This window comes from Cibotium barometz, chromosome 39 (genome assembly GCF_041138505.1).
Source record: "Cibotium barometz isolate CiBa-2024 chromosome 39, ASM4113850v1, whole genome shotgun sequence".
In the NCBI taxonomy this organism is placed as follows: domain Eukaryota; kingdom Viridiplantae; phylum Streptophyta; class Polypodiopsida; order Cyatheales; family Cibotiaceae; genus Cibotium; species Cibotium barometz.
In genome coordinates, this window is record NC_141084.1 from 23,536,170 (window position 1) to 23,559,391 (window position 23,222).

The following is a 23,222-nucleotide window of genomic DNA, read 5'->3' on the forward strand; positions in this document are numbered from 1 at the left end:
GGGGACTATCTATATTTTGTTACCTTTATTATTGATGATGTTACACACCACACTTGGGTGTATCCATAGAAGAATAAATCAAAGGAAAAGTTTTCTTGGCCATGGCTGAAAATTTCACTGGTCTCATAAGCTTCTGATGCTTCGCACAGATCGAGAGGGGGAGTACATGTCACATGAGTTCAATGCATTCTTAAAAGAGAGGAGTATTATACACCAATGTATTGTGAGTACAACATACTCTAGGGTACTCAAGTACCACCACTAAAGAGGGTAGGTCACATGGGAACCATTCCTAACAAGAAGGTAAAAAGTGCTCGTGTGTAAGAGCCTGTTCACACAAGAACGATCACGAGGTGTACATATGCATAACACATGTAACAATAACGCTTGAGGGGGAGTGTTGGAGAACAAGCCTTATCCAAGTACAAAAGGATAAAGGTGTGTGAACAATCTCTAAAAAGGGCTACATGTGTATGTGTGTGTGAACCCACTCTTAGAGTGGTTCACTAAAATATCTAGATATTATAATCGTAATGACCTAAGCAATCATGCCATACATGAGAGTCTCTAAACCTATAAGAGCATTGTACTTGATTGTAATAATACATGTCACATCATTGAGTTGTGTCTCTTTGAGGATTGTCTTTCTCTCTCTAACTCTCTCTCTCTCTCTCTCTCTCTCTCTCTCTCTCTCTCTCTCTCTCTCCCCCCCTTACTTCTCTCTCTCTCTCTCTCTCTCTCTCTCTCTCTCTCTCTCTCTCTCTCTCTCTCTCTCTCTCTCTCTCCCTTACTTCTCTTTGTTCATCAAATGCTATAGCTATGTTTGTCTTCAAGCCTCCATAGCTTTCATTAATGTAACACCTTGGTAATCTATTTACCGTAAAGTATGTGATCATAAATCGAGGGGTGCAAGTTAACTATCTCATGTTATAATTGAAAATTAAGTGTTTTTTCCTATTTGTTAAATTGTTTTTAAAAAAAATTAAAATACATATTATGATTGAAAAAGTAAGTGTGTTTTTCTATTTGGTGAATTGATTTTTTTTACTAAAACACATGTTATGAAGGTAATTACAATGTAGATCGTGTCTTAGCCACGGCTATTATACTTTGGTATAATAGCCATAGCCATGGATACTATACTTTGGTTACTTTCAAGTTTAATGAGGTTCTTAACCCATTCATGTCAAGAGAATCAATGATAGATAAGGTGAACAAAGGAAATAACTACTAGATAGCAAACGATGAGAAAATGTTTTTAGTAGTGGGTTTTTGATGCAAATATGAAAATATTAACCACTAAACAATTATATAATCTTTTATCTTTTATCAATGATGAAAAATGGTGGGATCAATGCTCATTAATCATCTGGATAAAGCCTTATCATTGTGAATGGAGTCTAGTGGTGGTGGATGGGATATTGTCATTACTAGTTTAGCATTCATTGAAAGCTTCACTTTTAAAAATTTATTGATAGTTTGAAACTTTTATTCTTCATATATAGAATTAGTGGGAGGACACCCTTTTGTATGTGCAACATAGATGCTTCCAGGCTGCATGGAGCATAATTCGGGAAACTATTTAAACCCAGCCTTACAAAACAGATCGTTTTCACAAGAATTTTTGAACGAGCATTTTCTTCACTAATTGTAACTAAAACTTGCCATGGAGACCACGTAAAGAACCTGTGGCTAGTCGGATAAAAACAACCATTAAATAGCGGCCAAGTGGTGAGTTAGACAAGGTCAAGGCTACAACTAGAACCCGTGCTCACATAACTTGGTTCGTAGTGTAATTTTCCTAGCTGAAATTTAGAAATCCTGATTAGAATTGGACATTGCCTTTAAAATTTTAAGGGTTAAAACTTGTACAATTTTTAGCGATTTTGAAGTCTAAATCCTGGTTAAGCCTAAGCATTGCCTTTAATTTTAAGGGTTGAAAAACACTTTTTTTTTTTTTGGTGTGTGACTCGCGCGCTGCTTGACCGTGGGCATCAGGTCAACGGGTATAGGTACCCTCTCCAATTATCACTAGCTAGCTTTACAATGAAATTAAGTGGCTATGGCGGACAGGCAACCTCGACCCAGATCGCAGCAGCAGGGCTGGTCTGCCTTCACCCGGAAGAACCCCCACCACCATGGCCATCGCCTCCCCACCCTCACTCGCGAGCTTCCCTTCCCAGACCCTTCCCAATTTGCCCCTCTCAGCCGCGAACCAGTTCTGCTTCAAGAAACCCCCTCTGCCACAGGTCCCTCTTTCGCCGGCGTCCTGAAGGAGAAGAAGGAACCCTCTTCCCTTGGCTACGGCCATGGCCTCAGCGATGGTGAAGCCGAACCTTCCCAGCCCCACGCTCTCATGGTTTCTCGCCTCAAGGCTCGCCATAGCTGGGCCGACGAGAGCCTCATCGCTGACGTCTTGGAAGCCCTAGATCTAGACGAAGAGAGCACCTTTGCGTACTTAGTCTCCATGTCCAACGAAAATATGCAGAGAGTCTCTGCTTTTAACGGTGCAGAGTACTCTTCTTCGTCCCAAGATGATGGTGATGATGGACGTAGTCATGGTGATGGAGCCTCTGCAGACAAGGAAGCCTGCCGTGGCCCAAACGCAGAGCAGAGAGGTTTTCCTTTCTCTGTTGAGTCTGTACCTGCTGAGCCAGAGTGGGAAGAAGATGACATCTACTTCGTGAGCAGGAGGGATGCTCTGAGAATGTCCAGGTACTGTTTGTGGAGTTTTCTAATTTTTCAAGAAGCCATAGCTAGGTCTTGAATTTGATTGGTGAGTGCATGCGTTTGAGCATCTATGTGAAATATATGTGAGCTTGGACATATATGGAACAGGGCAAGTGGAAAGCATTCTCGTGGAGCATATAAAGCTTTCATGGATGGATACTATAGCAGGGCCAAAATGCTTTCAAAGAAAGCAACTGAAGAACGCATGGAAGCTGAAAGGCTGCATGCCGAAGCAGCTAAACAGATATTCCAGGCCCGCAATGGGGATTCTCAGAGGGATGTGTGGCAGCTGGATTTACATGGGTTGCATGTCGGAGAGGCAGTTGCCGCTCTTCAACAACACTTGCTGGAGATTGAGACCGTGCGTCCCAACACGAGATTCGTTCAAGATGCCTCCACTCCAGTAATTGGCGAAAGCAGTTATTCAGCTTCTCAGCCAAGCACCCAGACTCAGAGACTGTTCCAAGGGACTCCTACATGTGGTCTCCCTTTCCGCCAAGCGCTTAAAGTTATCACAGGTAGCTCTTCCTGCTCCATCAATCTTTGCTGTTGAGAATTTTAGGAATGCGGTAGTGGCTTTACAATTAGGGAGGGATTTGAGAGTATAGGCCAAGAAACGAGGCAGGCACCAAGTTGTATTCATAAATGTACTTTTAGTCTGACTGGTAGGATGGCCAAGTAGGGCAGGTGCAACTGCCCAGCCAGCCTCTGGACAGCCTGTTTCCGCCCTGCCGGCCCATGGAGCACCTGCCTGAGTTCACGCTGCTGCCCAGAGTCTGTCCGCCCTGCACTTCCATGTAAATGTTAAGACACCAACAAGCAACATCTGAATGGCTGAGAATTGAGCAGCTCATCCTGGTGGAGGCTGCCTGCCTTCATTTCTGCTCTATTGTGGTTTGATTGAGGATACAAACACTGGACAAAAATGGCCTTTGCTTTATTCCAGGGGTAAAATCATGCAAATGCACATCAAATTGGGACACCCTTTCTCACAGATCTCTTTGCACAGGTTGGCTAAACAGATGGCAAAAATTGAGGGAAGCAGGCATAGTAGGCAACAAAGTAGGGGTCTGCAAATCTATGAAACTTTGTCGGAGCTAGAATAAATTTTAATGTTAATGGATAATTGGATAATTGTTTGGTTGAATATTTTCTGGTGCTCAATTTTTCATTTGTTCTCATTGCAGGTGTGGGGAATCATAGTCGTGGTGGTGGGTCTCTTCCCATGGCCATACGAAGCTTTCTTATCCAAAACAGGTGTGCTTTTTTTTCACGTAATATTTTGTGATGTTTTGGATTTTTGGCCCACCTTCCACACCATTTGCTTTCTGTGCCCTTTCATGCTCATTCATGTAGGCAAAATTCCAAACCAGCTTCTCTCGCTCTTTCTTTCTCTCTCCCTCTCTCATTTTTCTCTTTTTTTCTTCTTTTTTCTTTTTCTTCTGTCTCTCTCCGACACTGGCAGGCCTCTTAATGAGAAACCCTTCTCTTGTTTCTAGAGAATGCCTATTTTGAGATCTTTGCCTTTGAAGTGAACTCGTCACATGGAATTTAGTCACGTTTTCAACACGAGAACAGCTATCAGCTCCTACAAAAACTTGACCCTTTGGTGCTTACAGACATGCCTTGTCATCTTTCTTCCACCCTGCATCCCATAGCAATGATTATGATTTATGTATACAGTTCAATGGGAAGATAGACAGTGAGACAATCACCAATTACAAGCCATTCTTGCAGCTGCAATGGAAATTTTACCACACGTATGAGCTACTACTCCGAGTTAGTCTGTATCTTTTGGCTGCATGGTTAACCATACCAAGGAAGGAATGTCAAATGTTCCTACCAGGTGTAGGGGAGCATTTGATGTTTAGTGTTGGACACTGACCTTAAAGTCTTCATGGGTCCTAAGCTTATTGGTGGTGTCCTCATTAACTATTTCCGATTTGAGCATAGTGAAAGTTTCTGTTTCAAAAGTGAGTCTTTTCAAGAGGAGGTAGTTTTCTCTATAGTGGTCATCAGGTGGGTTGTGGGGGTTCCCCAATGCAAGAATGTCGAGAACTGGATTTTTCTTTTTCCTCGTCTGCCTTGCACTCGGCCTCATTAGTCATGGCACACATGAAACAACTACGCCTTTGAACAAGTTGGGTTGCCATGTAACAAGATGGTCTTCCATGTGACAAGCATGACATGAAACAAAGTTGTTCGTCAACTTGTGCGCGATCTCTTCTTGCAGGTTACCCACAAGCATCTCAACTTGTGTGCGATCTCCTCTTGCAGTTTACCCACAATCATCTCAATAACCTCCATGTTCTTGCCTCCATCATGTGGCTGATAGTATTATTTTGAGTCCTGTCCTTGTGGACGCTTCTTCCACCATCCAGTCACCATGAGAATGTTTCCTTTGTAAACCATCAGAGCTCCAGTTCAAAGCACTTAATGAAGGGATTGTTGTACCAAGTCTGGCTTGTCCATGTCCAGCTTCAGCTCCTTTATCTCTATCTGCTTGAGGTCTTGTCCTTGAGGAAAGGCTGTTTTTTAAGTTTAAACAAACGTGGTAGTACTTGCATGTTTTTTTAGCCAACTTGTGTGCAAGCTCCTCTTGCAGTTTCAGGCGACCTTTATGAGGGCTATATCTTCTTTTTTCCCTGAAGAGTGTGGGTGATATTATTATTGAGCACTTGGTTTGATGAGTCCTGTACTTACGTATGTCTTATGCTCTCCATTGCTGTGTGTGTGTGTGTGTGTTCCCTTTAGTACCAGCCTTCATCATGGCTGAGCCTTCACCTCCAGAGAAGTGATAGAAACTCAGTTTGATGGTTTATCTATAGAGATTTGTCTACTAATGCGACATATCTCGATGGATGAACCTGCACCTACTCTTGGGCGCTGATGGCATGAAGCTTTGTGAGTAGACTCTCATGGAGTCAAGATCACACTTATTTCTGTTAAGCTTGGGCTGCTGAACTTTCCATTGATATATGACTACTGTTCAAAAAGCTTCCTTGAGAGCAAGTGGCATGTTCTCTTGTTTCTTCTTTTTCATAGGTACAAGTTTGAAGAGGCAAGGCCAGGCATGGTAGTGGTATATCCTAAGTTCCAATTATTAAAGGACAAGTAGGCAGACTTTCATTTTTCAGTTAGTTAAATTGATGCTTCAAATTCCGGAAGCAGAAGCACCAGTTTGTACAATATGCTTGTATTATAGAAAAAAACATTTCTATTTGTAAGTGATTCATTCATAACATTTGTAGTGTAGGTGTTCTTGTTACAATATCATAAGGTTAGAATTTTATTTTACTCTAGTAGTTATTGTCTCTTTGGACACCCATCACTTTTCCATTTAACCACTATGGATAACTTATTGGAGTAGTATTAATATTTACGTGTTCTTCCAAGAACACCATCACTTCAACACATTATGGGATTAAAGTGAGACATTAAATTCAACTAAGTCTCCTGATTGCACATTGGTTGTTTTCTTAATGAATTAATTAAATTTTTTTCCCGAGTGCCTTAAACCCAAGATCCTCCCATAGTTACCATTTTTTCGGGAACACCATCACTTCAACACATTATGGAATTAAAGTGAGACATGTAATTCAACCATGTCTCTTGATTGTACATTTGCGCACAGGCATCGACTTTTTTTATCTACCGGTAGGCGATGCCCTAAGGAAGTTTCTTAATTTATATTGCAATACTTGTAAGCGATATGGTTCCATGTTGTGCCAGTAATGATGCCAATGCTAAAAACTGTACACCAACATTCAATTATTCAATGATGATAGGTAAAGGGACACTGCGTGAACACTTGCTCCCCATCGCTCAACTATGATTTCAAACATAGGTCTAGCTGTGATGCATTGTTTCATAGCAAACATTAACACACAATGTATGCCTTGCAAATTGTTGTACATGTTTCGAACGTCTCACATGCATACATGCATGCACACACACATATATATTGGTGTAGCAATTTATGCATTGAGAGATCTTGGTTTAAATTCTCACATCTTGGGATTGTATTGCTTCATTGGCTTGTTCCTCTCTCTCTCTCTCCCTTCTTTTTCAATTTGTGGCTATTTTCAATCTTGCTATGCAAGCTCTCTGTGTGGCTATTAATAGTAGTGGGGTTATATTTGTTGAAGTTAAAGGCTTACCTAGCCTTGTTGAAACATGAATTTCATGTCAAGAACCTTGTTTATCGTTTTTTTAAGTGGATATAGTTTTTTTTAGTGAACCTTGTTTATCATTTTTCTTAATATATGATGTTCAATATGTAGGATTTTTTGTCTATAAATGTGCATGTGATCCTATGTGTATGCACACGTGTGTGTGTGTGAGAGAGAGAGAGAGAGAGAGAGAGAGAGAGAGAGGATGTTTTACTAGCTTGTGACCTAAAGGAACTTGTGGCAAAGTTCATCCCATAACTTATTGGGAAGGAGATTGAGATGAACACTACTGGTATCTACCCATTGCAAAACACTTTCATTAGGAAAGTGAAGATTTTGAAGGCCCCTAAGTTTAACCTGGGAAAGATGATGGAGGTACATGGAGATTACACTGAGGATGTGGGTGTGAAGTTTGAAAGGCCGGTAGGCGACGAAGCTGAGCCTAAGGTTGAGACTGAACTAGTTGGAGCTTAACTGGCTGAATTTTCAGAGAGTTGGAACTTTGAATTGGATAAATTTTCTCGAGTGCCATTAAGACATTTCTATGCAGATTTTTTTGCACTGTTAGAGTGGATTTAGTATAAATATGATGTGGCAACTAGGAGGTTGCATGTAACATGACTTTTTTTGTGACATGTTATTTTAAGAAAAAGAGGATGCTTTACTAGCTTAGGATGATTCTAGCTCAGGATTAACACCAAATGTCTGAAACATTACTGCGCCTGACATGGTTTGATCACTTTTTGAGGGAGCAATCGTCCAGTCCTAGACAAAAATCTCTACCACTTGGGCTATCACCCTCATTGGTGGCTAGTTTCTTAATTTATATTGCAATACTTGTAAGCGATATGGTTCCATGTTGTGCCAATAATGATGCCAATGCTAAAAAGTGTACACCAACATTCAATTATTCAACGATGACAGGTAAAGGGACACTCTGTGAACCATTGCTCCCCATCGCTCAACTATGATTTCAAACATAGGTCTAGCCATGATGCATTGTTTCATAGCAAACATTAACACACAAAGTATACCTTGCAAATTGTTGTACATGTCTCACATGCATACACGCATGGACACACATATATTGGTGTAGCGATTTATGCATTGAGAGATTTTGGGTTTAATTCTCACGTCTTGGGATTGTATTGCTTCATTGGCTTGTTCCTCTCTCTCTCTCTCTCCCCCTCTCTCCCTTCTTTGTTTAATTTGTGGCTATTTTCAATCTTGCTATGCAAACTCTCTGTGTGGCTATTAATAGTAGTGGTGTTATATTTGTTCAAGTTAAAGGCTTACCTAGCCTTGTTGAAACAAGAACCTTGTCTATCGTTTTTCCTAATACAAGATGTTCATTCAATATGCAGGATTTTTTATCTATGAATGTGCATGTGATCCTATGTGTATGCATGTGTGTGTGTGTGTGTGTGTGTGTGTGTGTGTGTGTGAGTGAGAGAGAGAGAGAGAGAGAGAGAGAGAGAGAGAGAGAGAGAGAGAGAGAGGATGCTTTACTAGCTTGTGACCTAAAGGAACTTGTGGCAAAGTTCATCCCAAAAGTTATTGGGAAGGAGATTGAGAAGGCCACTACTGGTATCTACCCATTGCAAAACACTTTCATTAGGAAAGTGAAGATTTTGAAGGCCCCTAAGTTTGACTTGGGAAAGCTGATGGAGGTACGTGGAGATTATAGTGAGGATGTGGGTGTGAAGGTTGAAAGGCCTGTAGAGGCGACGAAGCTGAGCCTAAGGTTGAGACTGAACTAGTTGGAGCTTAATTGCTTAATTTTCAGAGAGTTGGAATTTTGAATTGGATAAATTTTCTTGACTGCCATTAAGACATTTCTATGCGGGTTTTTTTTTGCAGTGGTAGAGTGGATTTAGTATAAATATGATGTGGCAACTAGGAGGTTGCATGTAACATGATCTGTTTTGTGACATGTTATTTTAAGAAAAAGAGGATGCTTTACTAGCTTGGGATGATTCCAGCTCAGGATTGACACCAAATGTTGGAAACATTATTGCATCTAACATGGTTTGATCACTTTTTGAGGGAGCAAACCTTGAGGTTCGTAGTTCTGCTTCCCCTCCTTCATTTTTGAGCCTCGCCTAAAGATAGGACAATTTTTAGTGCTCTTTTCATGAAGTTTATGACGTTGTTTATAGAGTTAGTTGTGGTGAATCGATTGTTGGCGGTTCCTGCTTCCAAGTGCTTCGTTGTTCCTTAGCTCACATTTGCATTTAGTTGGTTCATTTAGTCGTGGTGAATCTTGGGCTTGGAAGATTGTTGGCGGTTCTTGCTTCCAAGTGCTTCGTTGTTCCTTAGCTCACATTTGCATTTAGTTGGTTCATTTTGTCCCAAAGCTCCTTGCTTGTAGAGGTGGATTTGAAGGAGTCTAGTCTTCTTATCATGGGAGCGCTCTTCTGAGTACTGGGATCAAGGAAGTGTGGTTTGATGCACTATAGTCGGATGTATTGTCATTTCCAATAATTAGTGCAAATCGGGTTTGTATCAAGGATTTATTTCTTTTTAAAGTTTTGAGTCTTTTTTTGGGTTTTTTTTTCTTGGGCTCATGTCTCTAGATTCACATATGTCGACTCAAGCCTCTAGACCCATGTCTTTGGGCTCACGTATGTTGACCTATGTCTGTTGACTCATGTTTGTAGACGCATGCCTTTTCTGTATAAACTAGGCTTACATACTTTACTTTTATGAATTTGGGATACAAATTTTTATGCACCACGCTTATGACAGAGTAAGTCTCAATTATTGGATAATTAAACTTTAATGTCTTAATAATTACAAAAGATGAGAATTTTTGTTTAAAATTGTAGCTAGTACATATTGTATGACAAGAAAATATAAGTAGGAATGTTCTTACAAGTTTAAGGTGGCAATAATTGGTTGGTACAAAACTAGGTATACCTACCTGTTGACTCACGTCTCCAAACTCATCGCTTGTTGGAGAGCCATAGCCACATAGAGAGAGTTAGGGTTTCTATTGATAGTAGCGACATAGAGATGGAGATAGACACAGTACACAAATGTTGAGAGAGAAATAATGGAGGTGATAGAGTCATCCTTCCAAATATATCCATCTATAATAATAATATGAAAGTACAAAGCAATAGGTAGAGCGTATATACTTCCACATTGGATATCCAAGGGAAAGAACCACATGGGAAAAAGTATCCTTGGTTAGGTCTTGTTTATATGTAGTACTACCATAAGTGTACGTTTGTCTTCAAATCCTCTTATAATGTAAGTGTGAACATGTACAAGGTAGCATATCACTCTCTGTATGAGAGAAAACCATTCAGATTTTCTTTTCACTTTATACACACTTTGTTTCAATGACATTCTTGCCCCTAGCTTTCTTTTCACTTTAGACACTATCAGAACACCGGTAGGACTAGGCGGGAGTCAGCAGTTCAGGGGAGTCTGGACATATGGGGACGGCCAGAAGGATTTTAACCAACTAGGGTTCCTATATCCGGCTGTTGGGTGGACTATTCTCTATTAGCAACTTGCATGGAAGTCTCATGGTGGCCTCTCACTGGTATGCTATCTACGCACTAGCCAACTGCGCAGTCCTCACCATAATCCACATCAATTCAGGGGTGGAAAAGACGCACAGCAGTTTGTGGCGTGAGACAACAGCCCCCAGCCATAAGACGGCATTTTCACAAGTGTGGAAGAGAAGGTGCGCGCTGCAGTCGTGGGAAAATACGACTGCTTTCACTCGTCGTATAGCCGGGGGGGCATAAGCCCCACATAACCAACAGTCGCTACAGAGCTGGTCAGACATAGCACCCACAGACACACACACACACACACACAAAGAAGAAGAAGAAAAAAAGAGCAGCCTGAGCGCACACGCCAGCCGGCGGCAAGAATTTTTGAATATATATATATATATATATATATATATATATATATATATATATATACATATTTTTCACATATATATATACATATATGTCAAAAATATGTACATATATGTATACATATTTTTGACATATATATATACATATATATATATATATATATATATTTTTGACATATATGTATACATATTTTTGACATATATATATATATATATTTACATATACATATATATATATTTTTGAATATATATATATATATATATAGGCTGTTGTATCCAGCCGTGGGCAAAAAAAAAGAAGAAGAAAGAGAGAAAGTAGCAACCAGTTTTTTCTCTCTCTCCCAGCAACAACATCGTGGTAACAAAGACAACACCTCTCCCTCTCTCTCTCTCTCTCACACACACACACACACACACACAAGCGGAAGGAGAGCAGCATATCTTTCTCTCTCTCGTATCAGGAAGGAAAGAAGTCACAGTTTTTTACGGCGGCGGAAGGAGAGAGATATCTCTCTCTTTATCTTTCTCATCGAAAAGAGAGAAACACCTCTCTCTCTCTCTCTCTCTCTCTCTCATAAGTGGAAGAAGAGAAGCATCTCTCTTGTATCAACATAAGGAGAGAAGCAACATCACAATTCCACCATCGAGGAGTGTCCATAAGCGCGAAGAGTAATCAATGGCAAAACGAGTTGGTTTTCGTCAGGTATTCATCTTCATCTTGAATTTGAATTTAATTTGTTACCATGACCTCAAAAGATTCCAAGGACACCGAGGGTCAAGCAACATGGCAATCATCCATTTTTGGATACCAATTTTCGGAAAGAATTCTTACTTGAGAATGAGAAGGATCGCAATTCGGATGCTTGGGACAATTGTAAGATAGAAGATCTTACGTTGACCCAGTATATTTCCAAGTATCGTGAGATAATTCTCCAGATCGAAAGTTTGGATGATTTTTAGAAAGTACGAGGTTTTTTGCGTGGTCTAGATAATGAATATAAGACTAAGGTGAAAACTCAATATCCTAAAACTTTGGAAGAGGCCATAAAAAGTGCGTAGATCTTCGATGATAATATTGAGATGAAACACACAACCAAAACAATCTTTCAATGAAATCATAGTATTACTGATCATAATCCTCCAAAATATTGAGTCCATTGTTTTACAAAATATATCATCCGAACTCTCTGTTGAAGACCAACTGGTCAACCAACGAGATCCAATATCAAAATTCAGTTCACAAAAGTCATTCTTTTCAGTTCATCCGTATCTTCATCGACGTACACATGGGTGTCCTAGCAACCGCGAGCCCGTGCATCACCTGGTCAGAACCCTCTAGGATCCTACTTAGGTCTCCTAGAACTTCACTCAGGGACCACTTCGTCAGTTCTCGCCCATCGTACCGGAAGCGCACCATTTTAACCATACCGAGGCTGGTCAAGACCTCGGCAGGCTTTGCCGCTAACTTTGATTCCTAAGGATTTTTTTCAGATAAAAATCTACTGAACTTCTAACCGTAAGGAAAATTCCAACTTTATGAATTTCATTCCTTCCTAACCATAATAGATTAAGAAATGGTTCTATATGAGAATATCGGATTTTTATAAAAATACTCTTCTTTCATTAATCTAATTTTGGGTAAATATCAATTTGGTGATTTATCCACCTAAAATATCTAAGAATATTCTTTCTACCAATTTAATTATCAATCCTAAGTTTCTAGGTAGAATTATGATGAAAATTCTTCTTTTGTCACCAAAATTTAATTTAAATCTTTCTCTACTTAAAATACCATAAAAATTCTTCTTTTAATTAAATATAAATATCTATTTTTTAATTATGCTTAAAATTCCTCTTTTTGCATTTAAATGATTGAATTCCAAATGTCATGGGAATTCCTCTTTTATCATTTAAAAATTTCTTATGCATAAAATAAATTTATCTAAAATTCTTCTTTTTTTAATTAAATAAAAATATCTATTATTTTAAATATGCCAAAAATTTCTCTTTTACTATTTAATTACTTGGATCTCAATTATCATGGGAATTCCTCTTTTTGCATAAAAATAAATTTACCAAAAATTTCTCTTTTCTTTTAATTAAATATTTATGTATAAATACTAAAATTTATTTCACATGAATATGATGAAAATCATTCTTTTTGCATAGGATGTCCAATCTTAGAATATGGTAGGAAGTCTTCTTTTAGCATTATGCATAAAAATAAGATATGTATTATTTTCTGAAAATTTTGCCATTACCTTCAATGCTTTTACTGATAATTTTTATTTTTTTTCTTAAAAGAATAAAACATTGTAATGCAAATATGATAGAAGATCTATTCTTAAACTTAAATCTAAACTATGAATTTAAATCATAATTTTAACCATAATCATAAACTTAATTATGATTATTCTACTAGATTAAGCTATTTTCATTATTCCTCTTTTCCCAAATTGATAGGATTATCTCTTTCCCATTTAGAATCAATTAAAGTAGTTTTTAACTACTTATAAATAATCTAAAAGAATTAACCATTATTTTGTTAACATAATGGCATAAAAATACCATTTTCTTATTCTCTAGCTTAACAAGCTTAGAGTTTGATTTTGAATTAAGAATTTATCAATGAGAAGCATTCTTTTGCTAAAGAATTAGCCATAGGAATGACTATTCTTTTTGAGAGAGAGATATACATAAGAAAGCATTCTAATTAAGCATAAAGATTAACTTTTTCTTGATTACACATTAAAATTCTTAGGGAAAGCTTGATTTGAATTTAAAACAACCAATTGGAAAACTTCTCAAGCTTGAGAGGGGTTGAGAAGAGAAGTCATTTGAGAAAATTTAACAAAAAACCATAAAATTCATTCTTACCTCAAGGATTAGCTTGCTTCTTTTCTAGAAGTGAAGCCCCCAACCAATCAATTGGTTTAGCAAGTGGAGAAGAGAGCTCCAAGAGTTGTTGAAGAGAGAGAGAAGCTCCAAGCTCCCCAAAAGTAGAGGATTTTTAAGGGATAATAGAAAATATGATTATTTTAATGTAATACTGGCATGGTATAGCTCACAGATGAGAATACAAAAGAATGAGGGTCTATATATAGGTGAAGGAGGCCACTAACTGAGTCCGACTAGGTTTTAGAATTTTTCAACTTTAGTTTGATTGAATTTGGACAAGATTTGGACCAGTTTGGCTCCCCTTTTGATCCAGTTTGATCCAGGAGAGAGGAGAGATAAAAATATCACAACTTTTTTGAATTAAAAAACCCTTCCACACATGTGAAGGAGACGCCTACCTCAAAGGTTCCTCTCTCCTTACCAAGGTGTCAAAAATTCATCATTTCTCTAAAATATCTTATTTTTTTAGTAATATCTCTTAATTTTTAACTAATAAACCTTGTACTCAGTCAACTCTTTATCTTATGTGAGCATTTACTCATTTTTGGGTATTTTCTTTTATTCATTGGATTTTTCTCATCCCAACACTTGGATTAATCCTATTGGCCCCATAGGAACCTTAATTGGACCATAATCCAGAAATTTTTGAAAATCTAGACCCTTAGGCTAAGGTCCCTTATATCATTTTTAATTGATTTCTAATGCACCTTGGAGAATTTATTTTGAACTTTTGTTTCAGGGAAATATATTTTAGATATTAGGAGAATTTTTATATCTAAAAATATCTTCATATTGAATTACCTCTCTCTAGAATTTTTCTTCTCTCTAGGTAAAAACAAGGAAAAATAATATTTTTTTTTTGTATTCTGAAATAGGAAATAATTATAGGGGATTGAGGTAAAAGCTTTTTCGTTATTCAGGCTGAGGAGAAATCTTACATGCATGGTTAATTGGCAGACCATTAATGAAAAATTAGAAGAGGAGACATCAAGTACAGAAGGTACCATAGCACAAAGCCGTACCAGTGCTCAACGCCTCAGACGGTGGTGAAAACAGAAACGGTATATAGCCCGACAAAATGCCCTATTATGAAGAAAACCCACGGTTGCCCAGTGGGCTGAGGTACCTTGAGGTCACTAAGGTACACGATGAGTTCTCAAAGGATTGGGGTGAGGAGTTGAGTAAGATATCGTTGGAGGGAAGGCACAAAGAGAAAATTATCCTTCAAGAGCCAGAAACACCCAAGCTTACAAAAGCTGGGCGTCGAAAACGCAATAAAGCCCTAGCAAAGGTAGATTGTGAGGCTAGAAAGATCTTGGCTAAAACCAAAAGTGAAAATGAGGACAAACCAGACTTGCTCTCGTACCCGACCACTTCAAAACCTATACTATTGGCGAACGAAAAGTGGTCCGACTAATGGCTACAAGGGTGAAAGAGGATGGGATGTCCACATCATACGATGGCCTGGTAGAAGTCAAGGAAAGGGATATTGCGGGACTAGGGGAAGAAGCTCGACCCGTATACATTGCTAAAGACTTGACTTCGGCTGAAGAGGATGAGCTTATTACTCTCCTTAAGGAATTTTAGGATTGTTTCGCCTGGAATTACAAAGAGATGAAGGGGGTACCACTTGAGGTAGTATAGCATACGATTCCAATCATGGAAGGGTCTAGACCAATCGGGCAAAATCCTAAGTATGCAGCAATTGTAAAGGAGGAAATTGACAAGCTCATTGCTACGGATTTCATCTATGAAATCAAACATACGGATTGGTTGTCACCAATCGTGGTGATAGTGCCAAAAAAGAATGTAAAACTTAGGGTATGTGTTGATCTTAAAAAGGTCAACGTAGCCACTAGGAAAGACCACTATCCACTACCTTATATAGAACATATTTTGGAAAGAGTGGTTGGGAGAGAAGCTTACAACTTCTTGGATGGATTCTCTAGTTACAATTAGGTGTCCATAGCACTAGAGGACCAGCACAAGATAGCTTTCAATACAATGTGGGGGACATTTGCATACAAGGTTATGCTGTCTTTGAGTGGACTGAGGAGTGTCAAGAAGCATATGCTCAACTGAAGCAAGAGTTGGCAAGCACGCCAATTCTACAACCCCCCAATTGGGATCTCATATTTAACGTGCATGCATCAAATTTTGCTATTGGTTGCGTACTAGCCCAGCCTGGTGAGTTCAAATTGGACTATCCAGTCTGCTTCGCTAGTCGTCGTCAGCAGCTGAATGATGCAGAGGTGAATTACACCACCATAGAGAGAGAAGGATTGGCCATGGTTTACGCTCTTAAGAAATATCGACATTAACTCTTGGCCAACAAATTCGTATTTTTTGTGGACCATCAAGCCTTACTATACCTAGTAAATAAACCTTGCACCACGGGAAGAATCACACGATAGTTGCTATTGTTGTTGGAATTCGACTTTATAGTCATGGTTAGAAAGGGAACACAGCATGTGTTGGCCAACCACATGTCAAGAATTCCAAATGGGGAATCGGCCTGGTGTTGATGATGATCTCCCTGATGCTTGTTTATTCAAGTTGGACTTGGTACCTGAATGGAGTGAAGAAATCTCAGAGTATCTAGCTTATGGTTTTTTGCAAGAAATACCTTTGAACAAAGATAAAATGCGGCGGCTTATCAAGCTTGCTGCACCTTATCAACTGATTGTGGGAGAACTATAAAAGCTAGGAAAAGATAATGTGCTCAGAAGATGCGTTAGAGAAGATGAGTTCGTCACCATATTGGAAGAAGCTCATTCAGGGATAGCTGGCGGGCATTTTGCTGGAGAACTCACATCTCTCGGAAAAGTGCGTCAAGAAAGACAATGGTGGCCTACATTATTCGAAGACACCATAGAATTTGTCAAAAGATGCGAAGAATGTCAACGTTTCGCTATTCCACAACAAAAGGACAAGATGCCACTCACCCCTATTATTGTAAGATAACCGTTCGAGAAATGGGGGATAGATTTTGTGGGACCTATTAGTCTAGCGGCACATCCATCCCAAGCTCGATACATAATCGTGGGCCACGGACTATTTCACAAAATGGGTAAAAGCCAGAGCCTCAAAGAGAGTTGATGCACGAATAACTGTAAATTTTTTATATGAGCAAATCATCTCGAGGTTCGGCTACCCATTAGAATTGGTTAGTGATCGCGGCTCACATTTTATCAATGAGGTGATTGATCATTTACTTGCAGGATTCTTAGTGATCCATCGAAAATCATCACCTAATTATCCACAAGCCAATGGTCAAGTAGAGAGTACAAACAAGATTTTGTGTACTATCTTGACAAAAACCTTGGAAGCAAGTCGAAAAGACTAGGAACATAAGTTGACACAGCCCTATGGGCCTATTAAACATCACATAAGGTAGCAACTGGTTACACTCCCTTCCGTCTAGCTTATGGTGTGGAAGCAGTTATGCCCATGGAATACCTAGTCCCAAGCTTAAGGATTGCCGTACAAGAGTGTCTAATGGAGAATGCATTAGCTGAAAGGCTAATTGACTTAGAGAAGCTTGATGAGACCAGACTGATAGCATCACAGGGACTCGGTTGAAAAATTATGTAGGAAACATTAGTACGACAAAAACCTTAAGCAAAAAGAACTTGAAATGGGGGACCTTGTCCTCATGTATGGTGTTGGAAGTGCCACAAAAAAGAAACTCAAATACCAAGGCCTAGGACCGTTTCAAGTATCAAAAATCACACCTTAGGGGTCTGTTCAAATTGAGACAATTGACGGCATCCAAATGGAGGGTTATGTCACTGGAAGTAAATTAAAAAAATACTTTGGACCACTGACCCAAGAAATGCTCTTGCAAGAACATCTCTTAAAACAACAGAAACAACTTGCAAAAGAAAAGATACAACAAGGACAAGAAGAGGCTAAGGCTAGAGAGGCCAAAGCCAAACAATTACTGCACAAAAGACTGATACATGTCAACATTGCTTCTGTGATCCTTTTGGACAAAGGGGAACTAAACATTGAGCCAGCACAACTCAAGGTGGGACTTACTTTTACAGCTAAAGGCCATGCAAGACGCATTGCATTAATAGATACGGGGTCAAGTCATAACTTGATCGCATATGAAACCAGGGTAGCATTAGATAAACCACACCTTGAACCCACTGATGCACAAGTTCGTAGCGTTCACTTGATAACCACAAAAGCCAAAGGACATTTAAATGTTAACATTTCCATCAGAAATAATTCCTTGGTCGGGAAGGTGTTTGTCATGCCTGCAGGTTCCATGGAATAAGAGATGATTCTAGGACAATCCTGGATCTGTGCGCGCTAGTAAATGAAATATCCAATGGGAAGAAAGAACAACATTGCTAAGCATAGGTGAGAAGGTCATGTCCATACCCTTATGAAACTTGACAAATAGAGGAAATTACATCATAACTAATGAACAAACAACGAGTGCAGTGGCAACACCTTAGAGAATAGAACCAGCAACCGTTCTGCAAAGCTTACCCACACAATACCCTACATCTAAGGATACACAAAAGTGGGTGCCCAAGAATCAAATTAAAGATCAACCAAACAAGATGGACACCATGAATGATATAAAGAACCCAAGAAGAACCTGCAAACAATTCAAAAGTCAGACCTTAGTGACTCAAAGCGATTGGCAGAATTCCAAGCACCCGAAGAAACCTCAAGGATTCCGTAAGCAATGGGTTCAAAAGGACTTAGTGCGAGCACAAGGATACTATCAAGGCAATACGGCAATATGGGTACCCCAACCCCACTCAGTGTAGCCAATACTACAAACAGTTCGAATCATAAAAAAAGGGTGATAAGAGTGGGCAACATCAACTCCTAACTCAAGCAAGAACCATGCCAATCCTTGTGTGGAGGAAAAAGAAAACTCAACCAAATGAGTTGGGAATTGCCAAAGCAAAGAAAGTACCCTCTGGCTACAAGACTGAACAAGGAGCCTAAAGGTAAAAACATAGAAGTTTAGCAAGGAGTTGCAGATAGAAGTCATCCCACAACCAGGCACAGTGTCAACATTGTTCAATTGGCTGGAAGGAACAATAAAAAACTCCCACATGGAACTAAAATGAATGCAGCAACAAATGCCCAAAAGTGCCCAAGTGACCCCTTGGTTCTCATGGCAATAAACAAAAGGTATCCAATGATTACAAAAATGGGTACGAGGTAAGCAAAGTATCATTCACTCATCACGTGCATGTTTGATTGCTTGAGAATATAGGAAAAAATGAGAAGTATTCGATCTTATGCATTCCATGTGAAACTACAGAAAAACATTCACGCCGTGAACAAGGCCAAAACCGTTCATGCCATGAACAAAATTATAGAGGTTCACGCCATGAAAAAATTCACGTCATGAAACGGTAAATTTTCACGAACCAATCACACAGCACCATATGGCATTCTTCATTAAGATAGCCGCCTTGTCCGACGGCTGTGTTATAAATTTGATTTTCTTTTCTTTTTTCGTCATTTTGCATCATGTGCGAATCGCTTCAAAGTACACCTCCCAAGCTCGCCTCCTCCTTATAAACTTCTCGGCTATTCCCTATGAGGTGGGAGCTTGGTCCTCTTCTTTTCTTTTCCTTTTTTTATTTTTGTTTTTAATTTGTTTTGTGAATCGTGACATCTTAAGGATATCCCGATCTTAGTCATCTTCAGGACTATAAACACGACGATGACCATACATCCTGTTTCCTCAGTTATTTCTCCCTTGATGATTCCAACTGGCCGAACTCTTCTCTGATCAGCCATGTAAAACTGGAATAGACAGGCTGCATATTTGTCATTCCTAGCTTCTTTGCCATGCTGTCTGATATTATATTTACTCCTAATCCTCTATCTAGGATACCCTTGACACTGTTTATCCTCTGATCTTTATGGGCACCTTTGGAATGGCTGTGTCATAGTCCTGGATCGTTTCCACATTCCTGTACTCTATGGCTGGAGTCTTCACTTCCTGCGTAGGCATCTATGCCAATCTTTTACTTGGCACTATGGCTTGGAGCAGCTTTTGCTTGTCTCATTGGGCACCAAATTTAGCATATCCTCCCATAGGTCATATTCCTCCATGGGGTTTCTACTCCTCACTTTGTGGCTGGACATACTTTGGCCTCTGTACACTTTTTCTTCTTTCCCCTTGGCTTCTCTTTCTTTATCCTAACCTTCTCTTGTCAGTTTTCCTATCTAGACTTGCTTCGGAATGCCTTCTATTTCCTTTTTTAGGATGCTTTTGGTACTCTAGGATATAATGGGCTCCAGTTGTGGCACTTTTGCATCCTTTCTTTTTTAGTCATCTTATCATTGCATAGCGGCTTCTTGCATACTATAATTTCTTGCCTCTTTTTTACCAGGCTTGTCTTGTTCCGGATCCGTGTCAGCATACTCACTCAGGAGGCGGGCTTTCCTACATTGTTCACACCATTCCTTGTGAACTTTGCACAAGCTTGGTTATTTTCTCTCGAACCCTTGCTGCCTTGCCCCCACTATTCTGGCTTTTGCTTTTGTTCAAGATTAGCCTTCTTGCTTGTCTCTCTCTGGACAAGTCCTTGTGTGACCTTGTCATTGCCATCACTACTAGTGGCTTTTCTTGTTATTTTCTTGCCCATTGATCCACTTTTACCATATTCACCGCTTCATCAATTCTTGCTGGCTTTGCCTCTCTTTGTGGCCTTGCCTCTTACAGTTCATGCAATGGCGTTGTAATATGTGCAGCCATTTTGCCAATGCCTTGGGGCACTATAGTAGTAGCATATCAGCCTGACTCCTCTCTAGCCAAATCTTCCACCTCCTTTTCCATAGGGTCTATTGTTTTAAGGCCCACCAGTGGCGACTTGGTTGACATCTAGGACCTATTGCGGCCGACGTGTTACCTTTCCACCGCTCTTAGATTCCTGTTCCAAGTCTTTGTATGACCTTGGTTATTACACTTCATGTATTAGACGTACGGTATCGGTTCGAATCTTGCATGTCCGTCGGCAAGCTTAGCCACGGTGGCCTTTAGTTCTTCTTGAACATCCACTGCTTGCTTCCTGCCTTTCTTCTTCAAGGCTTTCACTCTTCGGCATTTGACTCCTGAGTGACTAGAATCTAATTCTAAGGTGTCTTCACCAAAATCCGACTTGAAAGTTTCTTCTTCTTTCTTTTTCCTTTTGTTCCTCTTTTTCTTCTTGGGGTCTTTGCTTGTCTGCTTCAAGATCCCTTCTATTCTAGTTGCTCCTACCACCACTTGTTCAAAGGTGAGGACCTCCAAATCACATACAAGGCTACCATTTCCTAGAGCTTTTCCCTCAATCCTCTCACGAGCCACTAGCTCAATGTGGTTGGGATAAGTAGCCTTTTGTTGTTGTGATTGTTGTTGTCAGAGAGTGTCCATTGCTTTGTGCTGCAGTCCTTCTCTTCATGCCCATGACGGTGGCAATATGTGCATCACACATTGAATTAAGGGGTGTTTCTAGCATGAGAATGCTTGTGGTTCCCCCCTTAGGATTGAAGTGGTGATGCCAACAAGTTGTGATGAAAGATCCCTACCCCTTCCACGCAACGACTTCGGGGGTGCTAGCAGCGAAAGTAGCACTTCTTGCACGGGGCAGGGCCTCTCACTCGGGGCCTCGCCCACAGATATTCGGACAAGAGACTAATCCCTCGGTTCTTCCAAAACCAAACCCAGAAAAACTTCCCTCGCCCGGAAAGCACGGGCGATTCCTCCAGGATATTTTTACTCTAACGTAGTCAAGGTCATCACTAACCAAACTGATCCAACCGAACCTATAAGTCACTTAGTCAGATCAAGGAAGAAACTTGCACTTGGATCATAGAGACCAACGCTTTTTTCCTCATTGAGAGGCACAACCGTTGATTCTTTTCCATTGAACAATTACTATTCGGGATTTACTTCATCTATCGTACCATAGCAAAATTGAGTCTCATTTTAGGGATCCATCAGTCCAGCCTTCCCATGGGTTAGCCAACCGTGCCTAACCACTATAGTGATGGGATCCAATTAGGAATTTGGTTAGGTTTTGTCCCGAGTACCAGGGAAAAGAGTTCCTAGGGCCCCTAGCCGGATATTCATGCAAACTTAAAGCTAGTCGCACCACTTACACACCCAATATGAAATTGCCTTTTTCACAGATTCAGCTGACTTTAAAACAGTCTTTTAATGAACCATAGTATCACTGATCATAATCCTCCAAAATATCCGGTTGAATTCTCATTTCCAATCATTCCTTCATCGGTGTACCTATGGCATCATTGATAACTAGAATGCTCACCACTTGTCCACTCAGGGGCCTTTTTGTGATAGTTCCTAGCTCATAGTACCCGACAATATATTCACGATCAAGAGCTAACTGAGCAAGAGCTGATGGAAATAAAAGCTAACTAAATAAGAACTGACTGAAGTAGGAAGTGTCAGAATGAGAGCTGACTGAATCTGCACTGACTAAAAGAAGTAGTGACTAAATGCAAGCTGACTAAAAGAAGTAGTGTGCAAGCTGACTAAATGCAAGCTGACTGAATGAGAGCTGATTGAATGATAGCTGATTAAATGATAGCTGATTGAATGATAGCTGATTAAATGATAGCTGACTGAATGAGAGCTGATTGAATGATAGCTGACTGAATGAGAGCTGATTGAATGATAGCTGACTGAATGAGAGCTGATTGAATGATAGCTGACTGAATGAGAGCCGATTGAATGAGAGCCGATTGAATGAGAGCTGGTTGAATGATAGCTGATTGAATGATAGCTGATTGAATGAGAGCTGACTGAATGAGAGCTGATTGAATGAGAGCTGATTGAATGAGAGCTGATTGAATGATCTGACTGAATAAGAGGTGATTGAATGATAGCTGATTGAATGATAGCTGAATGAATGAGAGCTGATTGAATGATTGAGGACCAGCAAGGCCAATCAACCAGATCCATGCCCAGTTTCAGAAAACAACTCTTACTCCTTGTTCCAATATCTTCCCCGACACACGTGTGGGTATCTTCGGCGACCCAAAGCCCGAGCACCGTATGGTCAGCACCCTCTAGGATCCTTCGCAATTCACCTATCGCTTCACTCATAGGCCGCTTCCTTGGTCCCTCATCCACCGTACCGAAAGCTTACCATTTAAATTGAACCGAGGCTGGTTAGGACCTCGGCCGACCTTGCTACGCGAGACGTCCTCCGTTGACTCTCCGTTAGTTGTTGCAACTTTATCAGTTATGTCTCCACGACCTCATTCACAAGACAATCAAAATGCTTCCCCAGCATTCTTGACATAAAACAGTCATTTAAAAAACAGGTCATAAATATAGTTTCTATAACAAACTCTCGTCTTTCCACATTGTTCCACATCAATCCACATTACTTAATCCACATTTATTTTATATGTATTCCCATTCTTAACACATCATTTTCCATCTCATCACATCTTTCTTCATTTATCCTCATCAGATCTCATCCACTCGCATCTACCCATATCCACATCTCATCTCATCATATTTATTTACACCACATATCATC

General features: G+C 39.8%; 1 protein-coding gene across 2 annotated transcripts; it reads left to right on the plus strand.

Annotated features, from left to right (window-relative positions):
• Positions 1 to 1,967: 1,967 nt before the first annotated feature.
• On the plus strand, positions 1,968 to 6,032 carry LOC147615891 (smr (Small MutS Related) domain-containing protein). Of its 2 annotated transcripts, none has more exons than XM_086778513.1 (4): positions 1,968 to 2,715; positions 2,839 to 3,248; positions 3,918 to 3,987; positions 5,776 to 6,032. In XM_086778513.1, the coding sequence occupies exons 1-4, from the start codon at positions 2,063 to 2,065 to the stop codon at positions 5,846 to 5,848; spliced, it is 1,206 nt and encodes a 401-aa protein (XP_086634639.1). In that variant the 5' UTR covers positions 1,968 to 2,062; the 3' UTR covers positions 5,849 to 6,032. The 2 variants fall into 2 exon arrangements, with proteins under 2 accessions (XP_086634639.1, XP_086634640.1); XM_086778514.1 differs by lacking the exon at positions 5,776 to 6,032 and adding an exon at positions 4,263 to 5,297.
• The last annotated feature ends 17,190 nt before the right edge of the window (positions 6,033 to 23,222 follow it).

Coding starts and splice junctions, on each gene's coding strand:
- LOC147615891 (XM_086778513.1), top strand. CDS start 2,063: ATGGCGGACAGGCAACCTCGACCCAGATCGCAGCAGCAGGGCTGGTCT. Junction 3,249..3,917: donor AGCGCTTAAAGTTATCACAG/GTAGCTCTTCCT, acceptor TTCTCATTGCAG/GTGTGGGGAATCATAGTCGT. Junction 3,988..5,775: donor AGCTTTCTTATCCAAAACAG/GTGTGCTTTTTT, acceptor TCTTTTTCATAG/GTACAAGTTTGAAGAGGCAA.